Source organism: Suricata suricatta, chromosome 12, assembly GCF_006229205.1.
Source record: "Suricata suricatta isolate VVHF042 chromosome 12, meerkat_22Aug2017_6uvM2_HiC, whole genome shotgun sequence".
Taxonomy (NCBI): domain Eukaryota; kingdom Metazoa; phylum Chordata; class Mammalia; order Carnivora; family Herpestidae; genus Suricata; species Suricata suricatta.
In genome coordinates this window covers 35,949,186-35,976,012 of record NC_043711.1, presented here as the reverse complement: position 1 = coordinate 35,976,012, position 26,827 = coordinate 35,949,186, and the positions used below count along the sequence as shown (strand labels likewise).

The 26,827-nt window shown below is 46.5% G+C and overlaps 1 protein-coding gene across 2 annotated transcripts in view; it reads left to right on the top strand.

The window, feature by feature from the left end:
• Positions 1-26,430, top strand: part of LMCD1 (LIM and cysteine rich domains 1) — a 57,125-nt gene extending 30,695 nt beyond the window's left edge. For both annotated transcript variants that reach the window (XM_029917243.1, XM_029917244.1), the window contains 4 exons: positions 4,160-4,415; positions 11,304-11,633; positions 24,808-25,023; positions 25,737-26,430. In XM_029917243.1, the coding sequence (XP_029773103.1) occupies positions 4,160-4,415; positions 11,304-11,633; positions 24,808-25,023; positions 25,737-25,895 (961 nt within the window). In that variant the 3' untranslated portion in view covers positions 25,896-26,430. The remainder of the gene's footprint in view (positions 1-4,159; positions 4,416-11,303; positions 11,634-24,807; positions 25,024-25,736) is intronic.
• Positions 26,431-26,827: the final 397 nt, after the last annotated feature.

Sequence of the window (26,827 nt, the reverse complement as noted above, 5' to 3'; positions counted from 1 at the left end):
AAGGTCCTGGGACCTCACTGCTCCAGTGTGGCTTGAATTTAGGTCCCCACCGAAGTTTTTCAGAACTGGCTTCAGTGGGGATCTAAATTCAAGCCACACTGGAGCAGTGAGGTCCCAGGACCTTAGTGGGGAAGCACATTAAACCATTTTTATGCTCCAGTTTTCATACTGTCAGTAGTTGGGAAGATATTTAAATGACCCAAGAGGCAGCCAGCCTGGTTTAGTGAGCAAGTCTTCAAACAATAATTCATGTGCTCACTCAGCTTGGACAAACACTTTCCTTCTGTAAGCCCCACCTTTTCCATCTGATAAATGGGAACATTGGAGCCAATGTTCTCTTGGTTTCCCTTCTAGTTTTACAATACATAGTTTCAGGCAAGCTGTCTGTAATCAAACTCGTGATTGACATGGTTAATAGAACTAGAATGGTATTAGTATTAGAGGCACAGATGGTAGAACTATTTGGAGAGGACAGCATGGAGTGAAGGCAAGAGCAGACTTTCAGAACCAGCATATCATGAAAATGGAAGGGGCAGCTCCCCCAGCAGCCTGCAGACCCCCACTTCCCAGATAGACATGCTGGGCTTGCTGGCATCCTGAGCCAACCTCAGGATGCTGAATTGCTCTTCAGAGCAGAGGAAAACACACCTCTAGGACTTCAGGCTTTTCAGAGAGAGTCCAACAGAAAGTCTCTTCCATGCATGCAGAGATTTTTTTTTTACATTATCTTTATTGTAATAGCTTTGTTTTTTTAAATGTATACCAACTCTAGTGAGTAGAGAAAAACTGCAGTTTGATGGGAGCAAGGACATATTATGAAAAATGAGAAACAGACCACTGGCTCTTCAAATTACAAAATTTTGCATTCCTCAGGGGTCACTCTCTGATGGATTCTCCTGCTCTCCTCATTGTGACACGCCTTCTGATGAGATCCTGTCTCCGTGCCAGCTCCAGAGGCTACCCTGAAATTACACTGTTACCTCTGCCTCTTCTCCCCAGGGCAGTGGATCCTCACAGATTAACTCTGCCCTAATATTTGGGCTCGGTTTGCTTTTCGAGGGACAATCTAGAGAAAGTCTACTGTAGCTGCTTAAATTCCTGAAAGGGATCCACCAGTGACTCTGGCACTTTGATGTGCTTCCAAATCACCTCTGAACAAGATGCACCCCTGACAGGTGCATCTGACTAGCTGGGGCCAGGGCAGGGCATCTCCAAGTTTACTAACCTGCCCAGGTGATTTAGATGCATAGCGAAGTTTGAAAACTCATCAAACAGACCAGGGGTCAGCTAACTTTCTGTAAATACACATTAGTAAACATTTTAGATTTGGCAAGCCATATGGTCTCTGGTACAACCAATCAACTTGGCCATTGTAGCATGAAAGCATCCACTAGCGTGTAAATGAATGAATGTGATTATGTTCCTGTAAATCTCTATTTCAGGATTCAAATTCCATATCATTTTCTTATATCACAAGATAGTAATCGTCTTTGAATTTTTTCAACCATGTAACAACGTGAAAACTCTTCTTACTTCACAGGCTGTGCGATGGGTCAGATTTGGACAATGGAATGTAGTTTGCCCACCCCCGATGTAGACCAATTCTCTCACTGTCAGATAAGAAACTTGACCATAGGCTGGTGTTGCGCTAGTGTTCAGGCTGGGATTAGATCCCAAAGCTTTGCCTTTTCTACCATTCCAGGTAGCCCTGGACAGATTGCAAAAATGGCCATTTTAACACCATTGAGGATCTTTCTGGGTATATGTGTCCTTTTCAGTCTGGATACCTGGAAAGAGTAGAGTGGGGCCAGAGGGGTGTCTTCCTCATTTATAGAATCCCAGCAACAATGCCTGGCAACATGATGGCATGAATAAAAGAAATAGTATTGACATAATGTCAAAGACTATTTCATATCCATCAACATTTTCCGTTTCAAAGCGTCTTGCATCCCCCACATCTCTACGAGCATCCTGAGAGTCTACATTAACCAAATAAGCAAATGGCAGTCTCCCCACCCAGCTCCACACATGGAAGGCATTGGGAGTCCAAGGGTCCAACTGGACACTGGGCTTTCCCTCACTTCCTTCCTCCTCCTCCTTCCATTTCCTCCTCTGCTGCAGTCACTCCCTATGTGTAAACCAGTGGTGCTATTGCCTGCCTTAGGGAAGCAGTCTCCCCCATGTGTAGCTCACAAAAGGGAGAGGCAAGAGAATATTTAACATGAATGAGATGCCCCAATTCTGAAAAAACAATGAGCAACAGAGAAGAAAAGACCAAACTTCTTGATTTTGCCCTGCATCTTCTTTAGGGTCATATTCTCTTTTGTAGTGCTGGAATTGTCCTTGAGATCAACAATTTTACCATTTTTCAAATTATAGCCCATTGAACATGAACTTGGGCTGCAAGCTTCCCTTCAAAGATATTGGAAACACTGCATCTTCCCTGACTTAAAGTCACGCTGTACATCAGCGCATTAAAAACAAGAACCAGCCTTGCACTGAAGAAATGTGTTTAACCTCTGTAACCCACTGTTTCCCACACTGAGTCTTTTTCCCTGTGCCACATACTTACATGCTGGGGGAACTGGTCCAGACCAGCAGAACCACCCCGGAGCATATGCAGCTCTCATATGGCCCAACTTTACTCTGTGTTACAGTTTCCATCTGATTTGCTTTCCCTCTCCCACCTCAACTATAGGCTTCTGGAAGGGTGCACTGGGTTCTCCTCTCTTTATATTAGATAAGGTTTCTTGACCTCAGCACTATTGACATTTGGGGCAGGATAATTCTTCGTGGGGGAGGGAACCATCTTCTATATATTACAGAATGTTTAGCAGCATCCCTGGCCTCTACCCTCCTGAAGCCAGTAGCACCCTATTATGACAATCAGAAGTGTCTTCAGACATTGCTGAATGCCTCTTGGGGGTCAGAATTGACCTTGATTTGGAGCCACTGATATATAGAATATCAAGGCATGCTCCTGCTGACCCCCCAGTCAATATTTGTGATATATGAGTAAACATCAATCTCCTGAGTTTAGAAGAGACAAAAAGAGGGTTCCTTGGGGCATGCTTAGCTGTGGGGTGCCCATGCTACTTTTGCTTGGACCTTTCCCTCCATCCCTGCTGAAGTTTCTGAGGTTGTTCACTTTACTTAACAAGCTCTTAAATCTCATTCATGGGAGCAACTGAGAGATAGCACACCTCAAGTGTCACAGCACACCTCAGGTGACAAGCCAGAAAGGGAGGGAAGCAGTTTTCCTCTATACCACAAACACTCTGGATTTCACAACCTTAACATGGCACAAAGCAGTCAGATGCTTTTGTTTTTAATTGTCAGAAAGAAGTGTCAGGCTTTCAAGTGAATTTGAAGCTTCCCCAGGATGCTTTTCCTTCTCTCAGCCTCACAATAAAGCCTTGCCAGTGAACATCAATCTCTTCAGCCCAAGGGGTTTTCTTAGCTCATTCTCTTCCCCATGGGTCCTAGCCCCAAGTTTCCTAAAGAAAATTTCCAGCTGTATTCTAACTTCAGTATGAGTGCTAAAGAGTTCACAGTTGCTAAAGCTCCAAGGCTCATGAATCTTGGGAGACAATTCCAATAATTCCTTAGAGCAGGGGTCAGCAAAGTTTTTAATAAAGGACCACAGAGTGGATAATTTAGGCTCTGTGGACCACATGGTCTCTGCTGCAATTATTCATGCATTTGCTGTTGTAGCCCAAATGTATCCACAGACAATATGTAAATGGATGAGCATGGCTGTGTTCCAATAAAACGTTATTTATAAAAGCAGGTTGTGGGTCAGATTCAGTCTGAAGGTCATAAAGGCTCCTGCTTTTGAGCATCTCTAATGAATGAACCAGCTCTTGCTGCCACCATGAGTAAAAATGTGCTGTTCTTTTTACCAGCTAAAGTCATATCCCACATTCCCCTCAGACAGACAGACAGACTGACAAATAGCCTCCCAAAAGCAGTTTCCAATCCCAAAGATCCTTTTGGTCTCAGGTGACCATTCATCTGCCACCAGCCATTCCGAGTTACTAAAGTTGAACCTTGAACATGCTTTCAAAAAGGCCAATGCTACCAGAAGGAGACTCTGCTCCTTTTCTCTGGAGGTTGATCTCACTTGTCCCAATTAACGTCCCCCCACCCTCCACCCCAGGAAAATATGCAAGTCATGCAAATGCAGTCATGAGGACCACTGCCTGAGCTCTGAGCTGGAAGACGATCGGAAAATTGGCCGCTTGCTGATGGACTCCAAGTATTCCACCCTCACAGCGCGAGTGAAAGGCGGGGACGGCATCCGGATTTACAAGAGGAATCGGATGATCATGACCAATCCCATTGCCACTGGGAAAGATCCCACATTTGACACCATCACCTACGAGTGGGCACCCCCGGGAGTCACCCAAAAACTGGTAAGACAGCTTTCTCCAACCAAGTGGTTCTTTTCCTATCCTCGTAAATGTGAGTCATGCCTGAATTTCAAAGATGAGGTAAGAAGAGGGCAAGATTATAGAAATGATAAGAATAACTAAGGTTCCAGACCTGCTCCTGCATCACTATGTGATCTTGAAGAGAAAACTGGGCCTCAGTTTTCCTCTTCCACAAAATGGATAGAAGTGTTTCTATGAGTTCTGAGGGCCCTTCCAACTCCAGTACAGGGTTGTTCATGGTTCCCTTTGGGCTCCCCCACTTCTGAACAAAGCCTGGCTTATCATTCCGAACTCTCACAGTACTTGTCTTCATGTATGAGATGTTCATTTTCCCTCAGAGTGGCCTGGGATGTACCCTTTGCAGAGCACAGAAATAGTCCTCTCTTTTTGCCAACAGCTGAAGGCTCTTAGCCTTGGAAAGGAGAACCAGACTAGCTTTACACAACCCTGCGGATGAGGCTCCCAGAGAAGGCCAACATCCAGAGAGAGCAAATGACTTGTACTAGGTCACGCCCTGACTGCCCACTACAAACCCATAACAAGTCCCCATGCCCAGTCCTCGCCCCAGATCAGAAGCTCCAGATTGCAGGATTAGAATCACCAGACACTGGCATCTCACTCCTCAGATAATGCCACATGCAGCCACCTTCGTGACCCCACAGACCTGAGCAGTGCCCCTCCAATTTCAACAAGCATATACATCACCTAGACAACTTGCAGAAATATATCTAGGAAGCTTGGGGCTGGTCCCGAGACTCTGCACTCCTGACATCCTCCCAGGGGATGCTGGCCCCCAGACCACACTTGGAATAGTGAGGGACCAGATGATTTTCAAAAGTTAATGAGACTGAAAAAGCTCCTACTATTTTAGAGATGGAAGCCTGGCATTTAATTAAATCTCCTGGGAGAAAAGGAGAGCCTTCAGAGTCCTGCAGGGTCATATCCCAGCAGACTCCCCTCACAGCTCAAGCTATTACCCCTTACTCATTACTTGATAATGCTCTGTCCTTCTTCGTTCCTGCTCTGGAATACTCTAGGCTTTTGACCTCCTTAAGGACTTTACACTTGCTCTTCCCTCTACTTGAAATGCCTTTCCCTGCTTTTTACGTGGTTGGGTCTTTCTAACAGTTGGGTCCCTAACTCCCCAATCCACCATTGACCCTTTAGAAGATTTACTACAAGCTGCAATTGTCTTGTGTGTCTTTGCTTGGTTATCATCTCTCTCGTTGGAGTCGAGCGAGACCTCTCATGTCCTGTGCATCATCATATGTGGCACCTTGCACTGTGCAGGACACGTGGTAGGCTTGATGAGTATTTGTGCTACATCACCCTCCTGGAGTTGCATTCCACATGTGGTCTGTGGACTCACAGTGCACCACAAAATCCTGTCATTGGTCTACAACAAGAGATACAGAAGTTGAAAATAAATGTGGGGAAATTTAGTAGCAACTAGCATCCAAGCATGTGATCAGACAACTCTTCTCACTGAACAGAATTCCACTGTGGTCAGACTCACGTGGAAATCTCATGTGGGATGAGCTACATTCTCATCTCATGCAGTGAGCCCACAAATCATTTGGCAATAGGTGAAAAAACTCAAACAAAAAAACCTGATCCTACACCATAGAGAGTTTGAGCAGCACCCTTCTAAGCTGCAGCTTAAGTGGAGAAAAGAAGGGGGAAATCCCTTCTAGATCAAGTGGAGAGAGGCAAAGATGTTTTTTTTTTAAAGCTATAGTTCTTGGAAACACATTTTAAAAATATGTCAGCATATGTGAGCTCAGCCACCCTGTGAGGTAGGAACTATTTTACGTGTAAGAAAACACAGAATAGTTAATTGGCCTTTACCAGTTGGAGGGGCTGGGCAGGGGCAGATCTGGGCCACAGAGAGCGGCATCCAACTATAGCGGTGCCGGGTGGCTCCGAATGTGGGTCTGCCTCTAGCACCCAGGTCTGGGTAAGCCATCAAGCAGGCCTCCAAGATGTCAGTGGAAATTAAGCAAGCAGCTCATAAAAGAGCTGGCTGTGGGCGTCAGGAACTGGCTGGTGAAAACCCCAAATGCTTCGGCTCCAGACTAATCAGAGGAAGGCATCATGAGGCTGTGATTAATGCTCGCTCATAAAACCACATGGTATAAAGGCCCCTCTGTCTGCCCTGCATCTGGCCTGCCTGAGCAAGTCGCCTTTCTGAGATTGGATAACTCTCCCTTCCCGTTCACCCTCCCAACTTTTTCTTTTAATTACCAAGTGATCAGGACTGATTATATTTTGGAAACGGAACTGAAGATTCCTGTCATCCTCCCCAACCAGAATGAAAAACGGAGAAATTCTTAAGCCGTTAGGGACTAGTAACAATAAACTTAATAGCTAATATTTACTGAGTACTTGCGTGCGCTAAGCACTGTGCTAAGAGCTATGCATGCACAGTCTCATCTACTTTTCCAACACTGTTAGGGATATACTATTACTGCCCTTATCTACAGAGGGGAAAACTGAGGCTCAGAGAAGTGACACCACTAGCCAGATGCCCCATAACTGGCTTAAATGGCAAGCCAGATCTTGGATTCGGGCCTCCCTGACTCTAAAGCTTAGGTTCCCCCCTATCAAGCCAGGCAGGAGGACCAGACAGGTAGGAGGAGAGGCAGGAAGCAGTGTGTATTTTGGGTTAGCACCTTTCAGGGAAGGCTTATAAGAATAGGAAGGGACTTGGGCAAATCTTTGAAAGCTAGCCAGGATTTGGGGGAAGTAAGGAGGAAAAGATGAAGGGAGCCAGCATGCACTGAGCATTCTGCATGTGTATGTATATATATGTGTGTATATATGTATGTATATATTTATGATGATGGGGAGAGACGGTTGAGTCAATCAGCTGCCTGTGCCACTCAGAGCTTGTTAGAGAATCTCTCAGGAATCCCTGTGATATACTTATGATTTATGATAAATATTATGATATATTTAGATATATAATTTATATCATCAACACCTCACCACTCCCTACCTACATAATAACCCCATTTTACAGGGGAGCAAACAGAGACTCCTGAGGAACCTATGGAGGTTCCTACCTATGTGGCGCCTATGTGGCCCTCCTACCTCATCCTCTACTCTCACACCCATGGCAAACATTGCTGGTCAGTTAAGATCACTAACTTGGGCCTCTTTGGGCCTCAGAATCCTTCTCTACACAGCACTCCAAGTAGCCACTGTTGACGGGGATTAACATGTAACACACGGCCCATGTACTGTCCCTGCCTGACCGCCGCAGAAGCAGAAAGAACAGTCAGGATGGGGGCGGCTGGGTGGCTCAGTCGGTCAAGCGTCCAACTTCAGTTCAGGTCAAGATCTCACAGTTTGTGGGTTTGAGCCTCATGTCAGGCTCTGTGCTACAACTCAGAGCCTGGAACCTGCTTCAAATTCTATGTCTCCCTTTCTCTCTGCCCTCCCCCATTCATGCTCTGTTTCTCTCTGTCTCAATAAATAAACGTCAAAAAAAAAAAAAAGAACAGGCAGGATGGGGGCTTCCAATTCGAGTCAATGCATGTTCAACTATGCCCTATACTGGGAATGAAGCACCTTTCTTTTCCACTTTTCTCTCTGCCTTTTGATTCCTCTCCTGATAAAGTCTGATTCTGGGAACCTACCCAAGATGTCCCAGCCACACAGCAAAGCACCAAATGACTCAGAAAGGTCCTCGTGAAAAACTTGAAATCTAAACCAACCTTTCCAACTACTCTGAGAAAAGGCCTCTTGCTAAAGGTTTTGGGAACATGACCTTAATTGCTTCCTGGAGGATTCCTGAGAGATTCTCTTACAAGCTCTGAGCAGCATAGGCAGTGGAGTCTGACCCAACCCTCTCTCCCCATCATCCCCTTCCCAAGCCCATTCCAGTCAACAGCAATTGTCTGCAGGGCCATGTGGAGATAGACTCCTATACCCTCACCAGGGTTGATGAGTAATGTCTGCCACAGGTATGTGAATAGGCGTCTCAGGCCAGGCTGGCAAGGCCAGCCATCACACACACACATCCCACTGGCAACCAGATGCTGTGACCTCGATGCTGCAAAGGCAGAAAGCAGGTACCCAGCTGGGGCTTTGACCGGTAACAGAAACACTAGGTTCCTGAGAGGGAACACTCCGTGTCTCCAGGGTCCTAGCCAGGAATCCATTAGCTCTGCAGGCCACAAACACCTGTAGCCAGGACAGAGCCATGAAAGGACACTGAATGCAGGGATCAACTAACAGGTGGCCAGCAAGGCCACTGCTCCAGGACTTCTACCACAGTGTTTATTTGTAAAGCTATGCAGGAGGGATGCATGCTCTTGAAGGCCAGAATCACAGGCATATCCAGGGACGGGGGGATCCTTGCACTAGGAAACGCCCAGACAGCCTCCTCACCCTGATATGAAGACAAAAGGAAACTCCCCTAGAGATTGGGGGAATTCTTTTTCCTCATTGCAAATCATTCACCTTCTAGAGAGGTGGTGTAGAAGGGGCTGAGACCCGAGCTGCTGAGTACAAAGCTGTGCCTACCACAGACTAGTTGTGTGACCTTTTAGAGGTTACTTCTCTGTGCCTCAGTTTTCCCAGGAGTAAAATTAATACCTTCTTCCTGGAGTTTCTGTGAGAAGTAAATGGGATTGCATGGGTCAGACCCTTAGAAGGGTGCCTGGAACACAGTAAGTACCAAGTAAGTTCCTGCCATTCCTTCAACCGCTCAACGCCAGGAGTCAGCAGCCTTCAGAGGAGAGGAGGCTATGCCCCCAGGAGCTCAGTCAGCCATGCACCTGGAACTGCTTCCACACTGGGAGTGAATGAGGTGTTCCTCAGGTGTGGGTGCCCACCCTGGCACCATGAGCCATGCTCTTGTTTCCACCCCTCCATCCCTTCCGCAGATCCTGGGGGCAGGACAGGCCTCAGACATGAAGTAAGAAGGCCTGGGAGAGATATTTGCCCCCCATACCTGTCCCTAACCCATCTCCTCAGGGCCCTGTGCCCTGCCCCAGCCTGTGGGCTACTGGCCTGCTGCATGTCTGTCCTCTGATGGTCACACCCCTTACCCCCACCCATTGTCCTCAGAGAGGCCCGAATCCTCAGATGTCCTGCTTCAGATGACCCAGGAGGACCTGCAAAAGTCCTCACTTCTGGGCTCCTCCAGACTCCTAAAACAGAATCTAGGGTGATCCCAGGAAGCTTTTTCACAAGGTCATCAGGTGAGCACCCCGAAGTCTGCGAATAGGTTTTTCAGAGCGACCTCCCCAGCACGTGTGTGCTGTAGACCACCTGAAGTTTCATATTGACCCAGAGAAAAATCGCATTGCCCCACATCACCCCCAGACAGAGTCAGGACCAAGCCCTTCCCAGACGTGTGGTCAGCCATGTGGCTCCCTGGCACTTTTGTTCTTCCATGTGTTAGGGTTCAGAGTCTTGTCTCTTTGGTGAACCAGAATCCATGGGCCCCTTGAGCCACTTTCCTGAACTGTAGACTCTGGTCAGTGCTACTGCCTCCATCTGCTAGTTGTGGTGAGGACGGAGTGAGGTCACCACAGACTTCTCACAGTAGTCAGGACCCTAAAGATCATGCAGTCTACGCTAAACTTTGCAGATGGTGAAACCGAGGCCTGGGGGGCTGGTTACTTTTGCAGTCTTACACAGAGAACAGTAGCAGGGAGAGGGCTAGAAACCCAAATTCCCTGATACCCTAAGACTCTATCCACCACCAAGTCCATTTCCTGTGTCTTGGAAAGCATCTGGAAAAGTCCTGGGGACTGTGCAGGTGAAGGGGGGTTAACAGGTGTTAACAGGGGCTGTGAGCCCACAGGTGTTCCAGGACCCAGGGCAGAGCCACCTGGGGGACACCTATAGCCACCTCTCACTTCATGAGTCCCAGGTCACCTGTCTCTCCCTTCCCTAAAACTGCTCTGATCCGGAATTCATTTATTATGGAACATAGTAACCCAGACTCTGGACTCGTATGCCCCTCCATCAGGCTCCTGGCCCCTCCTCCCTAACAGGAGGCAGCGGCTGGGGTTTTTCCTTATGAATTACAGAAGACTTTCCATGTTGATTAACACAGTTCATTCCAACCAAGTGACGTGATAGGAGGCAGGCAAGTTCCAAGAGGGTAAATATGGCAACAGCCACCTGGGCAGTAGAAATCAGGCAAACTGGTGGGGTTGTCAATGTCACAGTCAGGGTCAAGCACAGAAATGGAGAACAGTTATATGAAGGATAAACAATTTGCTTTACACACTTCCTCATGCTGTGTGGCCCTGATCTTTTTCTCCTCTCAGCCTCCCCATCCCTGAAACCCACCCAAGTTTAAGATTACTGTTCATTTAAAAAAAAAAAGCCAAATTGCAGAGTTATCTATGGACATATTACTATTCAGATGGTTTTCAGTCATATTGATGTGGAAACATTATTACCACGAGACCTTGTCAGTTTGTTCTAATAGAAGGTGACTTTGCCTGTTTTTAAATTAATAAACCATGAAATACCTTACACCTATAATGATTTAATTATAGTTTTTCAAGAAAAGCAATTTTAAACGAGATTGACTTTTTTCTTTTTAAGGAGCATTGCCATGAGGTAAATGAAGTAAACATATTTAGTTTTGAAGGAAACTAATCTGCGTTGCAAAGCCAACACATCTAGTACACCATTCCCATCCAGAATGTGAGTCTGTGATGACTCGGGTGGGGAGTGACAGCTCATTTAGGCCTCTCTTGGGTGTTGTCAAATTCACAAAATTTCTGCCTTGACCATCTTTGGTTTCTACAAAAACCCCTGGAGAAGCTGGAAACTGATCACCAATTCCAGATCTTGCTTGGGTGCCTAAGAACCATAGTCCATTTATCTTCTCCCCACTAGGGCCTGCAGTACATGGAGCTCATCCCCAAAGAGAAGCAGCCAGTGACAGGCACTGAGGGTGCCTATTACCGCCGACGCCAGCTCATGCATCAGCTCCCCATCTACGACCAGGACCCCTCTCGCTGCCGTGGACTTCTGGATAATGAGTTGAAAGTAATGGAAGAATTCGTCAAGCAGTACAAGAGCGAGGCCCTCGGCGTGGGAGAGGTGGCCCTCCCTGGGCAGGGGGGCCTGCCCAAGGAGGAAGGGAAGCAGCAGGAAAAGCCAGAGGGCACAGAGACCACCGCTCCAACCACGAACGGCAGCATCGGTGACCCATCCAAAGAATACGTAAGTGTCTCCCATGCCTCCAGGTCTGGCTGAAACCACCAGGCCCAGGGCTTGCATGGTCAGGGCCCCACCTCCAGGCTCTTCCCTCTCATTCCTACATTCATTCACCCATCCGTATCACCATTGGCTGTTTAGTGCTCAATTATTCTATGCCAGGCACTATCCTGTAGAAAATAACACAGGTCACTGTGCTTGAGAGGCTACCCATCCAGGAAGGCTATCAGACTATCACAGCTTAGAGAAAGGGCATTTAACCTCGCTTGAGGTGAGGGTAGGCTTGGAGGAGGAGCTGAGGCCCAACCTGGCCTGGGAGGAATGACTAGGACATACCCAAGTCTTCAGCCTTTGCGAGGAAGACCCCGGTCATCTTAAAGAGGTGAGCAAGGGCAAAACAAGCCTAAGTTCCAGAGAGCACGTGCGGTGGCGCCAGAGGATTGAACAAAGTCCCATGTGCCTGAGAGTCTGGTGCGCTGGGGGGTGTGGGGACATGAAGCTGGCAAGGTCAGCAGGGGCACTTCCTGAAGAGGCAAGCCTTCCATCCATTCATTACCCAAGTATTGACTAGCGTGTGCTGACCGCCAAGCCCCAGGAAATCAAACAAGACACTGTCCCCACAGTGGAGAATATCACGGATATAGGACTTCACTCTGAGGACCACTGGCAGCTGTGGCAGGTGTCAGTGGGAGCTGTCACAGGATCTGAGCTGTGCTTTGGAAGGCACCCATGTGGGTGCAGCATGTGGGATTGTGCTGTAAGGGAGTAAGGTACTGGAGGCTATTGAGAGAAAATGAAGAAGGCACAGGGTCTGGGTGGTGAAAGCTTCATGGGTGGCTTTGTCTTAATCTGCCGCACAGAAGCCCAAAGGACTATCTCAAGACAGATGCCAAGAGGGCTGATGTTTGCTGTTTCACGGCCTCTGGCTTCCTTCTACCTTTTACCCTCTGCCCCAGTCAACCAAGTGGCGTCAGCTGCCTCTCATTAATATTTGGAGATAAGTCCCAATATGTGAAGCCCTCAAGCAAATGATCTGTCTTGCTGGTAACAGGCAGGCAGTCACCTGTGTGAGCCAGACATCCTGGGGAAATGCCAGCCCCACTGATGCTGTCACTACATTCAGAAAGAGCCAGGCTCTTTCTTCCCTGTAGTGACTCAGACCTGCCATTCAAAACCTGTGTCCTGCATGTTCAACCCCCATTTCTTGGCACATTCATTTGGGATTACCGTCCAGTGAACTATGGCGGCACATAGTTAATCTGAGACCTCTAAGACAAAAGAACAAAACTTATTTTCCTTACCACAGAGTTGGTGATGGTATTGAAAAGACCCATTTCCAAGGAAGACTCCATGTCCCAGCAACTTAAAAAAAATTAGAACCAGTTACAATGTTTCATAAACTACTTGTCCTCCCCATCCAGCCCTACATCCAAATAGTTGTCTGTCCTTAAAGCATATATACTGCATAATTCCAAGTTGAAAGGCGATCTCTTTAAGTCGTTGTGACATTTCCCAATTGCCATTCCCAGGAGAGATATGCTATTTTATCCCTGAATCGGCCTCACAGCCGATTTGTACAGCATGGAAGTGGGGCAAAGGTGGTCTGAGATCCCGAGCCCCTGCCTACCATCAACTCTAAGACGTAGTTCTGACAGCCTGGAAGCATTTAAACAATAAGACCAGACCAAAAACAGGGAATTCGAAGGAAGCCCATGTTGGCTGGGCTGGCAGGGAAAACGGCCTTTTCTTTCCTTACCCTACCGCACTCTCGATTGGATGACTAGTTATGTAATTAGTGGACCCCTGCCTGTACTTCAGTCCATGTCTCCTGTAGGTGCTGCAGGTTTGTCTTTTTCATCTCTATATCTTCAGCAGGTGCCATTGATATAGACAGTAGGTGCTCAATAAATATGTGAACCATGAATGAATAAACAAATGGATGAATAAATGAGTGTTCAAACTAAATAGAGCCTCAAACGATGGGGACAGTTTCAATGACCATTTTGCCCAGGAGAGTGATGAGATCCAAGTTCAAATCCACTAAGCACCTGCTCTGTGCCAGATGGTATGCCCACTGTCTTGGGGTCTTTGTTTAACTCACCTCATAGGGTGAATTTCACCAACCCCATTTGACAGGTATGGAACCAGAGATTTAGAGAGGGTAGGTAACTTTTCCAGGGTTCCACAGTTTCTAAGGAGTAGAACCTGGATCCAGTATTTTTCCTACTACATGATGGTAAGTTATAAAACTCTGCTTATTATCTGTTCAAGGAAAAAAGAAGGCTGGGTGCTCTTATTAACTCCCTGTTTATCTCCCAGAAGCCAGGCAGAAAATCCTGTAACGGTAGCTAGATATCCTGCCAGGCCATCGATGGTGTGTTCCCGGTGTTCTCGAACTTGCTCTCCCTTACCCCAGTCAGCGGCCAAATGAACGTGGACGTGGGTGCTGGTCATCCTGTGTGCTGTGTGCCTTCTGTCCCTCATAAAAGGGCAGTGTAGGACAGTTACCAAAGCCAAGCATTAGACAGGAAGCCTGATTTTTGCTTCCCTGATGAGGACAATGAACTTTGCCAGAAGTGGTCAGAGCATTCACTTTGAGAACCCAGATATGGGGAAGAAATTGTAGAATTCAGACTGATGCCCCAAATCCAAGCAGTGATTTATGGGAGGGGGGGGGAATGGGCAAAATAAAGAGCACGTAAAACATATTTTCCTAGAACTATCTTGGTGACATACATTGTTTGTCATCTTAAGACTGATCATTATTACTATTGTTAGAAGCTATGATCTGGCAGGCTTTTTCTGAACCAAGGGCAGCAGTTAGAACTGGAGTGTCTGATTTAGAGCTCCCAACCACCCAATGACTTGAAGAAAAGCTGTGGGATTTGGACCAACCTCCCATCAGACCCCAAGTCCATCTTTCCTTTTGCCCAAATCTTGTTCCTCAGATATGTAATGGATATTAGACCACAAAGGGGTTACATGGCCATGTAAGTTTGGAAGACATTAGAATAACCAATAAATACTAAGTGGGTTTCTTTGTGGTAGGACTTCTGAGAGCCTCTGGCAGGCTGTGGCTGTGGTTCTCAAACCAAAATCACCTGGAAGGCTGGCTAACATCCAGAGGGCGGGGCCCCACTCAGACCTCCGTGGTTAGTAGGAACAGGTGAGGCCAGAGAATCAGTTATGCTAATGAACACCCGGGGGTTGATGCCGATGCTGCTCTGGGAGCCACACCTTGAGAACCACTGCTAAAAAGTATAAAAATAATTTTACATATGAGCCCAGGAAAAATAATATCATTAAATTGGTATGGAGGATCGAGAGATGACAACACAGCATCTTGTAGGTATATTTGGCCTCCTGGCTTAGGGAGTCTGGCTTTGAGGACGGTACACAGCAATCTTCCTTGAAAGGTCCACAGGGAGTTCCGGAAACATGGGCAGGGTATCACATACTTGGTTACACCACACCCAACCACACTACTCGGCAGCCTGAGGCAACACGCTCCCTTTCACTGAGCTGCAAACAGCCTACACTGCAGGGCACTTCTGTGAACTGGCTCTGTCATGCTGCTGTCAGCCTGTTACAGTACTGTCCTGCCTGAGAGACCTTGGGACCCAAGCCATGGCAGGACCAGGCTACCGAGTCCTCACCATGCCCGTCCACCTAAATGTGCTCGGGGGAAAGGGTTCTCCAGACCAGAGGAGCTTTACTGCCAAAAGCCTTTTCCACGTTGCCCATGTGGAAATCCTCCCGCTCCATGAGCTGAGTTAGGGGTGAGGCCATATATATATATGGGAGGCCTAGCCAGCTTGTGGGAACAGCACCCTCTGAGCTCAACTCACCCGTGTGGCTGGGGCTGTGCAGTCCTCAGACCTGAGTACCGTTCACAGATGTGCACCGCAGCTTTCCAGCTCCAGGGCCGCACACCCACCCACTGACGGGATGGGGCCACCTAACATCAGCTGAGGCTCATCTGAGACGTGAACCCAGGAGCTGTGGCTGCCTTTGCCTACCTAGAGCAGCCCCAAAGAGTCATTACTGCATTGAGCTCGAGAGAGGCAGGACACCATGGGAAATGCTGTCAGAGGCACCCGTCTTTATGAGGAAAGACCGCAGCGAAAAATCCCAGATGTTAACTCAGCTGCTGTCATCCCACAAGTGTGCCCTTTAAATCAAGGAGGCCAACTGAAAACCCAAAATATTTAATGTCTCTCTCTCTCTTTCCTTTAATTGCCCCAATGTTTATGTGTTGGTAAGGCAGGGGGTCAGGTACTGAACAGCAGGCTTATCCATGTCCTTGAATCCTCCTAACAACTCCGGGGAGAGGCTAGAGTTGTTCATACCCATTTCACAGCTGTGAAACCTGAAGCACAGAGAGGTTAACAGGCTTGCTGATAAGAGGTGGGGCTGGGATTCCATCCCAGATTCTCCTTGGTCACCAGTCCTGAGGAGTCTGAGCTGTCCTGGGGCCAGCCCTGAATGGGTGAGGATGCCACCACAAAGGTGTGTGTATTTATGTTTGCCGGATGAGCGGCAGTTTGGAGTCACCCACAGCCCAGTTCAGTGGGGAATCTGGGAGCTTCTTGTGTGCATGCCAAGAACAATGGAAGGATCGCCCATTGCACCCCAATCACCCATCATGGGTTCTCATGGGTTTGAGGGGCTTCAGAGAGCCCCATGGCCAGGGATCTGCCAACTCCAGCAACCTGGAACATTCACTGTAGAATGGCAGAGCCCCATATCCACTTTCCAGGCCCTCCACTCCCCAACCCTCCACCTGGCTGGAACCTATAAGTGCCTGGGCTGTGAGGTCAATGACCTCAATATTCTTATTGTTAACAGCCCCACCAAACCATTTCCCCGAAGTTAGAATGCTTACTTGGTATTTTTCTCAGAAACGAAATATGCGGATTTCCTGGGCAAGGAATTTCCTCCCTTCCCTACACCCCAAACTTGTAACTGAAGAAAGGGGAAAGGAAGCCAGAACTTAGTATTCAGTATGACCTCCACCCTTCAGTAGTTTATCATCCCTGCTGGGTGCCCCTCGCCCAGCCCCTCCCCCAAAGCACCCCGCCCACCAAGGCCTGCCTCTCACATGGAAACTTACAGCAGCTGGCTGCTCGCCTGACTCCTGCCCCAACAAGGGACATATTTGTGGGCAAGGGACTTCCAAATCTTTGTGCAGCAGATGTTTGGCTTGTGGGCTCCTCAGGCTGGCTTTCCTGCCAGCCCCTCTCTGGGAATTTGAAACCACTGCCCCCACCCCCGCATCCTGAGCCCTGTCTGAGCTGGAGGACAGAGGGTAAAAGGCCCAGGAAAGCAGCAGGAAAAATCACCATAGTTACCAAGCCTCTCAATGTCTGCTTCCCTCCTCCTTTACAGTGGAGATATTTTAATGACATTAAAAGAATTTTTTTCCACTGAAAATTCCCTTTATCCCACTTTTTTTATGCTATAAATACATTTCCATGTTGCCACATAGACTTAACAAGTTTCTTGGGGTTTTTTTTTTTCTGGATTGAGCTGCATAATATTCCACTGACTAAAACAGGAGCTGACAACTTTGTGTAAAAGGCAGATACTAAATATTTGAGGGTTTGCAAGCCACACAATCTCTGTCACAACTACTCACTGTTCTTGTAGGACTAATGCAGCCATAGACAATATCTAACAGATGACCAGGGCTGTGTGCCAATAAAACTTTATTTGCAAAAACAAGTGGTGGGCTGGGTTTGGCCCACAGATATAGTTTGCTAGCTCCAGAACTAGAACAACTGTGAAACATGGTTTTTATTAGCTTTTTATGAATTACTTTGGTTTTATTCCATTCATTTTGCTAATCCAGGTTAATGAATGATGATGATAATGATGTCCTCTGCCATTCTTTGACTACCTACATTGTGCCCGGCATTGTGCCAATGGCTACACGTAGTTTGTTTGTTCGTTTTTTTAACTGAATCCTAAGAATTCTCCTACAAAATATAATTTCTCTATTAGCTCGTCATCTAGCTTGTGAGCGGTTAAGGCAGAACTGGAGCAAATGCCACAGACGACGGAAGCTCCTTTTTCCAAAGACCCCCTGCAGCTGTAGGCACTGGGCATGGCCACTACAGCAAGATGACCACATGTAAGGCTTTTTCCTACTCTGCAGTGTCCTTGGTGGGAAGCCAGTCCTTGCCCACACACTTGTCAAAGCTGAATGGGAGAACACCCCAGGCTGATGGCCTCTCTTCCAAGAAGAGCATGTATGAATCCTTCCTGGCTCCATAATACCCCTTCACCAGATAACCAGTAAGAGCGATTCAGTTAGAAAAGTCTAACCTGTTACTTTGCTTAGCAGAGCCCCACATTCAGTCATCTGCCCCAAGAAAAAGCATGAGGTGAAACAGTTGGCCAACAACAGGGACCACAATGTGGAAAGCATCTCCATGAGCCAGGGCCTGTCATATATTACAAATGAGGAAACTGAGGCTTCAGAGAGGTGGGTGACTTGTCTAAGGGCTTATCAGTGATGAAGCAATGGTACAGATCTCATTCCAAAACCCCTCACCCTAACCATTGCACCCAGCCTGCCCAGTCTGTACTGTGAGGAGTCTCAGGAAGATGACAGGCCACAAGAGTCTAAAGATACCAGAAATGACATTGGGCCCAAAAAGGAAAGAAAATTAAAAAAAAAAAAAAGCCTCTGGGATTCATGAGGCTGTAAAGCAAAGATGGCGAATAATAACCATAAGAGGAAATGGGGAGATGCTGTTTATAAATAAATTGTTGAGTATTTGTGTTGGATAGAACCCAGCGCCTGAATTCAAGGCCCTTGTATTAATATTTACTATATCGTAATAGTGAGATTTTCACAAGGCACTCTGGGTTTAGACTAAGTAGGCCTTTGGATAAGAGCCTTCCAGAGCAGAATTATTGGGACAGAACTTCTGGCAACCCCAGCAGAGAGATTACTGCTGGTGCAGAGGATTCTCCATATCTGCTTCTCCAGCTCTGAAGGCCAACACAGCTTGATCCTTAGCGACAGTTCTTTGGCCATGTAACCTTTGACCACTGACACTAATCTATTGTTGCCTAAAACACTTTGTGTCTAGGTTACTTCCATTTCAGAACTCTTAATAATTCTGTGTGCCCACATTGGATGTTCTCTTCACCTAATCTATCAAACCACCCAAGAGTGGAGATGCTTAAAGAAAGAACATCTATCTAGCTCAGAAATCAGCAGTGGAGACAAGGTTCAGTGGAAATGCCTTGTCTTTGCCCATGTGGCATCATTTGGAGCAGCTGCAGGCTGGGGGCTGTCTTGGTGGTCTGGCTTCAATGCTGGGAAGACACAAACAGCTAGGTGGGAACAGCCAGGGAGGGGCTCCTGTGTGGTTTCTCCACAAGGTCGCCCTGGCATAGAAGTCTCAGGATTTCTTTCCTGTCCTCCCAGGGCTCCCAAGATGTGTGTGCTTAGAGAGAGATCCCAGAAAGTTATTAAGGAGGGACCACAATCGAAGGAGGGGACATAAATACCCCATTGGTTGGAGGAGTGTCCAAGAATTTGCCAACATCATTTCCACACACCTCGACCAAGAGACCCCCAACCCTGCAGGGTCTTAGCTGCTGAGGCAGCCGAATGGGAAATGTTCCTCAGCTTTTCTCAAAGTGGGCATTTTTTTTTTTTTACAGATTACAAAGTCCCGAAGTATATAATTTTCAAACCCTTTCATTTAAACCCGTTTCATTAAGACTCTCTCACCAGTTGAACAGGGACAGGGCAAAACTTCCTGGGCATAAGAAGCAGCTTCATATCTGTTGCACCTATGAAAGATTTGGGCCACCGCGCCTCCTCCCAGGGTGAAAGCTCTGATTTTAGATGGTTGAGAGTATGAATAAGAACCAACTGATATGCTAATGATTAGTGTTCTTCTCTATGCTTTTTAACCTAGTCCCAAGGGACTTGTACTTGGCCACACTATCTCCTTCATAGGGGACGTGGCCTGTGAATGACCACCCTGAGCTTTCTTAAAAATTGTCTAGAATTTACGCACCCCAGGAATTCAAACTGGATTTTGCTGTAACTGAACTGAGCTGATAATCATGTTTGTTGAGCTTATTTTTATGGTCATTTTTACACACCGTATGGCAGTGGTACTCAAAGTGGGTCCCCTGACTACACCAGCACCCCCCAGAGTTTGCAGATTCCTGCACCCCATCCCAGACCTGTCTGGATCAGACACTCTGGGTGTAGGGCACAATAGTCTGTTTTAAAGAAGCCCTCTGGGGAGTGCTGGGGCAACTCCAGTCTGAGAACCACCGTCTCACAGGGGGCGGCTGGGGAGAGGGGAGTGACTGTAACTGAGTCTGGGGTAGTGATGGACACTGCAACTCGCACAACTCTATTCTCTGGATGTGCACAGATGGAGAAAATGGAGATGGGAAAATACAAAGCTCATTGGTGGAAGGAGTAAGTTCCTGACAATCTACAACCCTTAGGGAAGGGAACCCCAGGCCTCCAAACCTAAAGCACATCCTGCCTTCAATATGTCTTTGTCATCTCAGGAAAGGGATTTAACCCTTCTGAGCTATCGGTCTCTCATCTAATAAGAGGGCTGGGGTACGGAAAACAGGAGATGTTACCTAATTATTATTGAGCCCTTATAAAGTCCATTAACTCTAGTACCACATTTAATCCATGCCACAACTCTATGACATTCTTAATATTATTGGTATCCTCATTTGATGGCTGAAAACACTACGACACAGAGAGGTTGGATAACTTGCCCAAGGTCACACAGCCAACCTTGCTCTCAACTACCCACTGCAATTTAGAAATTGTCAACTTCAGTATCAAGGATGGTAGGAGAAAGGCAGGGCGAGGATCATAGGAGCCAAGCATAGGCATTCTGACTCTTGGTTGCCAGCCTGCTTCTGGTGGCTGAGGGGCCACCAAGCTGACAGAGCCAGCACACTGTCAGATCTGCTATCCAGGACACTGTCAGACAGGGAAAGGAACATAGAAAATAGCTCAGAGGCCAAAGGAGGAAATTTGTTCCTGACACATGCTGACAGGGTTCATTACCCAGACATCTTGTTTTCATAAAATAGCAGTAACAATGTTTGCTTTAAAAAGGGCTGGCTACTGGTACGAATGAGGCCATGAGCCAGGGATGCTGGGGGAACAATGAGGGAAGAGTCACTCCTCAATGAGGGAGATGCTTGAGAAAGCATCTTTCAGATGTGGTGGGGGAAGGTCGGGACCAAGCTCTGCAAACATGACTCTCTCTTCTTTCCCCCTGTGCTGCTGCTAGAATTATCTCCTTCCACTGCAAACCAAACACAGAACTCCAGGCCTCAAGAACCAATAATGGCTTCCTCTTATCTCCAGAGATCTCAACCATAACCTGGGCTCAGAACCACCCAGACTGCCCCTCTGACCTCCCATCCCTCCATTTCCTTCTGTGGGTTGTGAGTGCCTTCTGATGCTCCCCTGACTTCTCCATGGACATTTATATCTTTCCCTTTCTCAGCTTCCATGATAAGCAACATCTGGAAATCTGGAGTTGGGGACACCCCCCTGGTGTACCACAGTGATACCCAACTAAGATGGTGGATTGACACTAAGTCTCTTCTTCGAGGCAGGAAAAGGGCTGGAAATTTTGTCCCATGGAATTTAGAAAGCCAGGCAGACAGAAAACTCACTTGGTACTCACACAGCGCTTGCCAAATAGCTGACACATCCCGGTTGTGCTGAAGGGATGGTGAGAATAAGTGAATGATGATTCATCACTTGTTTTTGGTTTAGGACCTCTGATGCACTCCATGGGAGCTGGGACTCGGTCACGTTCAGAGGAACAGGGTTTTCATTGTGGTTAAGGACTCGCACCGTTCATTCTTGTGGGCATAACTGAAACAAGTCCAGCACAGTCTAAGGAACATTGTCAAGCTGTCTAGATCAATTAGCCAAACATATTCTTTATGTAGACGTTCATTCAACAACTACTGTGCTTAGAGGCCCCTGTCAGTACATGGACATTCCTTGTGGTTTGGTTTCCGTTCCCTATCTTTCATCATCATAACTTTCATTTTTTCTTCATAAACAAGAATATATATTAAGAATGTAATTAAAGTATATTTTAAGAATGCCAAGTGTCTAGGCTCTTAACTTATGCCTACTCAGGTTTGTACGGCAGAACGATATTTCTAGTTTGGCTGACACATTGTTGGTAATTAGTAAGATTAGAGTTCTCATCTAAAGCCAGGGTCTTCAAACATTTTCTATGGAGGCCAAGGGTAGATATTTTAGGTGTTGTAGGCCAACAGCCAAACTGATGGTATCATGCAGGGACTTTATGTAACAAGAGGGAAACCAATTTTCCACAAGGTTTTCCATTTATGAAATTCAAAATCTAATAATTAAGCACAGGTTTTTGTAATACAGTTTATATTGGTCAGCTCAGACCACCACAGAACACCACAGACTGGGTGGCTTAAATAACGGAAATGTATTATCTTATAGTTCTGGAGCCTGGAAGTCCAAGATCAAAGTGCTGGTGTGGTGGGCTTCTAATGAAGCCCCTCCTCCTGGCTTGTACATAGCTACCTTCTCACCTTGTCTTCACAGGACCTTTCCTCTGTGCACACTCAGGGTCAGAGAAGGTGGATTGGGCCCTAGTCTTCTTGTAAGGACAGCAGTCCTATATGATTAGAGCCCCATCCTTATGACATCATTTAACCTTAATTACCTGCTTAAAGGTCTTGTAGCCAAATACAGTCACATTATAGTTAGGACTTTAACATGAATTGGGGGGCAGGGGGCACACAATTCAGCCCCTAATACAGGTCTACTAATGAGAAAAAGGGAAAACATTTCACTCAAATGTAAAATCCATTCTTAGCTGGTGGGTCTTACGAGTACACATAGCGTCAGGCGTGGCTGCAGTTTATGGACACCTGCACACTGTATAGTAGAAGGAACCTTAGCTTTGGGGTCAGGCTTGGCCCATGTTCACATCCCAGCTTTGCCTCCTCTCAGCTGTACATTAATGAACAACCACTGAATCTCTCTGAAACTCAGTTTTGCCAGGTCTGTAGGGAAATAATGATTTCCTTAAAAGGAAGCTAAATCTAGAAGGGGAAGTCTTTCTTCAGGGCTTCTGAAAGGAGTGCAAAATCCTGAGCATAATGCTAGATATAGACCTGTCTTTAGGAAATGATAGCCATCACCACCACCACCACCACCACCACCACCATCATCATCATCATCATCATCATCAGAATTTTGAGGAGCTGGAAAGAACTCCATAATGACTCAAAAGATTTTATGGATTACAAACATACTCTGGAAAGTATGTCAGGAGAATGACAATTAATCTCTGTGATTTTCCTCTCAATGTAATCATGACAATAACATCAGACAAACCCCAGCTGAAGTACACCTGACCAGTACTCCTCCAAACTGTCACAGTCATCAAAAACGAAGGAAGCCTGAGAAGCCATAGCCAAGGGGAGCCTAAGGAGACATGAGATCTAAATGTGATGTAGGATCCTAGAATAGAAAAAGGACATGAGGAAAATCTAAGAACATCTGAATAAAGTTGGGACTTTAGTTAATAATGGCATATCAATATTGGTTAACTGTGGCAAGAATATATCACATTACTCTAAGATGCTAAGAACAGAGGAAATTAGGTGTGGGGTAAATGAGAACTCTCTGTACTATCTTCATAATTTTTCTGTAAATCTAGAACTGTTCTAAAATGTAAAGTTCATTGAAAAATTATTATCCATGGCACCTAGGTGGCTCAGTTGGTTAACCATCCAACTTTGGCTCAGGTCATGACCTCACAGTTTGTGAGTTTGAGCCCAGAGTTGGGCTCTGCACTGACAGCTTGGAGCCTTTATGGGATTCTCTCTCCTTCTCTCTCTGCCCTCCCCCACTCAGTCTTTCAAAACAATAAACATTTAAAAAATAAAAAATAATTACACATGGGTAAAAGATCCATTCAAAGTGCAAGGTGATCCAGTGAGTTTTAATGGAACCAGGATGAAAGGTTAATTGATATGGTTCAGATTCCACATTGACTTTTGAGAAACTACCACTTGTCCAGTTTTGATGTAGTATCAAGGAAGAATACCCATAGGTATCCATAAAGACTATTAAAATACTCTTCCATTCCTTTTCCAACTCCATACCAGTGTGAGGTCAGATTTTCTTCAAAAAGAAGAACACAACAAAATGCACAAGGTGAAAAGCTGCCATGGTCACAAGAATCCAGCAGGCCTTTAGTGAGCTAGTCATTAAAGAGATTTCCAAACATATAAAGCAATGCCACTCTTCTCACTAAATTTTTCTTTCTAGGAAAATAGCTATTTTTTTTAACGTTTATTTATTTGTTTGGAGAGAGCACATGTGTGAGCAGAAGAGGGCAGAGAGAGAGGGAGAGAGAGAATCCCAAGCAGGCTCCAAACTGTCAGCACAGAGCCCAATATGGGGCTCGATCCCATGAACCATGAAATCATGACCTGAGCTGAAATCAAGAGGTGGACACAACCAACTGAGACACTGAAGCGCCCCTAGAGTTATTTTAATTACAACTATTTATAGTAACATGTTGGTTTTTTATTTTTAAATCAATCAACAAATAGTTACTCAAGGTTTTATTCAGTTTTAATTTTTCTTCTAGTAAATCTCAACAGCTATTATGAACAAAAATTCTTTGGGGTTCTTAATACTTTGTAAGAATATAAAGGGTCCTGAGGATAAAAAGTTTGGAACTCACTGAGCTAAACAACTATTTTCTTTAGCCCTCACAGCAACCTATGAGGTAGGTTTGAAGATGAGAAAACTGAGGAACAGAGAGGTATAGTAACTTGCTGGAGGGCCCCCAGAAGTAAAGAGACCAGCCAAAGGGGCACCTCAGTGGCTCAGTTGGTTAAGTGTCCGACTTCAGCTCAGGTCACGATCTCGTGGTTTGGAGGTTCAAGCCCTGCATCAGGCTCTGTGCTGACAGCTCAGAGCCTAGAGCCTGCTTTGGATTCTGTATCTCCCTCTCTGCCCCTCCCCTGCTTGTTCTCTCAAAAATAAATAAACATTAAAAATTAAAAAAAAAAGAGACAAGCCAAAGCTTGACCCCATGTCACTACCCTCTCCTGACCACCTTGTATCCCTGCTGTCCTCCTCTTCTAGGTCTGTGAGCTCTGCAAGGGAGTGGTCCCTGCAGACAGCCCTGTGGTCTACTCAGACAGGGCAGGCTATAGCAAGCAGTGGCACCCCACCTGCTTTGTGTGTGTTAAGTGCTCCGAGCCCCTGGTGGACCTCATCTACTTCTGGAAGGACGGTGCGCCCTGGTGTGGCCGCCATTACTGCGAGAGCGTGCGGCCCCGGTGCTCTGGCTGCGATGAGGTGAGGAGCTGTTCTGCTCTTTCTGAATGCTTTCTGAGCCTCAGGGATTTCTCAAGATATATATATATATACATACATATTCCAAAGTGTGGGGTGTCTGGGTGGTTCAGTAGGCTAAGCACCTGAGTCTTGGTTTCAGCTCAGATCATGAGCTCACAGTTTGTGGGTTCAGGCCCCATGTTGGGCTCTACATTGATACTGCAGAGCTGCTTGGGATTCTTTCTCTCCCTCACTCCCCCTCCCCCACTTGCATGCATGCACACTCTTTCTGTCTCTCTCAAAATGAATAAATGAACTTAAACAAAAAGTATCATTTTATTCAAACCCCAAGTGACTCTGTATGACTTTACTAGTGAAGAGTAGCCATTGGCCACCTAGCTATTGTCGGGCTGTCTTCACTGGGATAAGTGATCCCATCTCAGAACAAAGCTGGGCTTTGGATTTGGTCCGAAGAGTGTCATGGCTGCTAGATAAGTAAAACTTGCCTCTGGTAGAGAATTTTTTTTTTCCATCTAAGAAGCTAAGACACAACTATGACCTGTGCCAAATATTGTACTTACTGCCTGAGGTTTATGTCAGATTTCTGCACTGATGCATTTGAAGGTCAAGACAAGAATGGGGGGGAGGACCCACCATTTTACGACTTGTCCTCAATGCCCTGTCTCTAAGAGGGACAGAACCTGATGTGCACCTTTCCTCTGCTCCCTCCCCAGATCATATTCTCAGAGGACTACCAGCGCGTGGAGGACCTGGCCTGGCACCGAAAGCACTTCGTCTGCGAGGGCTGTGAGCAGCAGCTGAGTGGCCGGGCATACATCATCACCAAGGGCCAGCTTCTGTGCCCAACTTGTAGCAAGTCCAAACGCTCCTGAAGGGTTGCCTGTCCACAGCCAGAATCCACAGGATCCCACCAAGGAGGAGAGCCAGGTGTGCTCAGTCATCCTAAGGGTCTGATGTGAAAGCCAGCAAGCAACAAAAACAGTAATTTCTTTCAGTGGGAATATATACATACATACATACATACATACACACACACACACACACACACACACACATTTTAGGTTGGGTGGTGGTAGATCCTTGAAGGTCAATAGTTTCAAAGCCAGCGTGTTCTGAGAGGTATTAGATGGGGCTATTTTGTTGTTGTTGTTTCTCACCTACCAACTACAGACACAACTGGCTTCCTGCAAGGGGATCTCTAGGAGTTTCCCAAAATGCAGTTCGGAGTGATCAGATCACATAGCTGTAGGATGTGCGTGCTTTCTCATGAACATGGGGGCTCCTCCAGGAGCTGGCTGGGATCCCAACAACCATTTGTGGCCTCCTTTACAAATGGTATTTGAATTTTAAATAAAAAAAAACATTTTTGGCATGACAATCATATTAATAAAAGTCTTATGAGTTCTATGCCTTGATCTAGTTATTTACACCATGGCGGTGATTTCACGGCGTCCATTTAGCCCCTTGATGCTGAGCGCTGGTGGTGGCAGAAGGCGTAGAAGTGCTGGTGTGCCTCCTCATCAGCTGTGTCTCATCAGATTTCTTTGTGAGTCTAGGTTCTCACGGCAGAACCTCTGTACACGAGTTCCAGGAACCCCCAGATCAGTGATGGGACATCTCGTGGTTCCTGGTACATCAAAAAGCAGCCTCCAGGAGCTGCCCTCACAGATAATGAGTGAATTCCTCAGAGTAAGATGAGGTGGAATGTTGGAGAGCAGCCCCACAGGGCCACCTGAGCTCATCCAGTGGTGCTCCATGGGACATGATGACCAGTGTGGGCAGTCTTGAAGAAATATAGGATGTT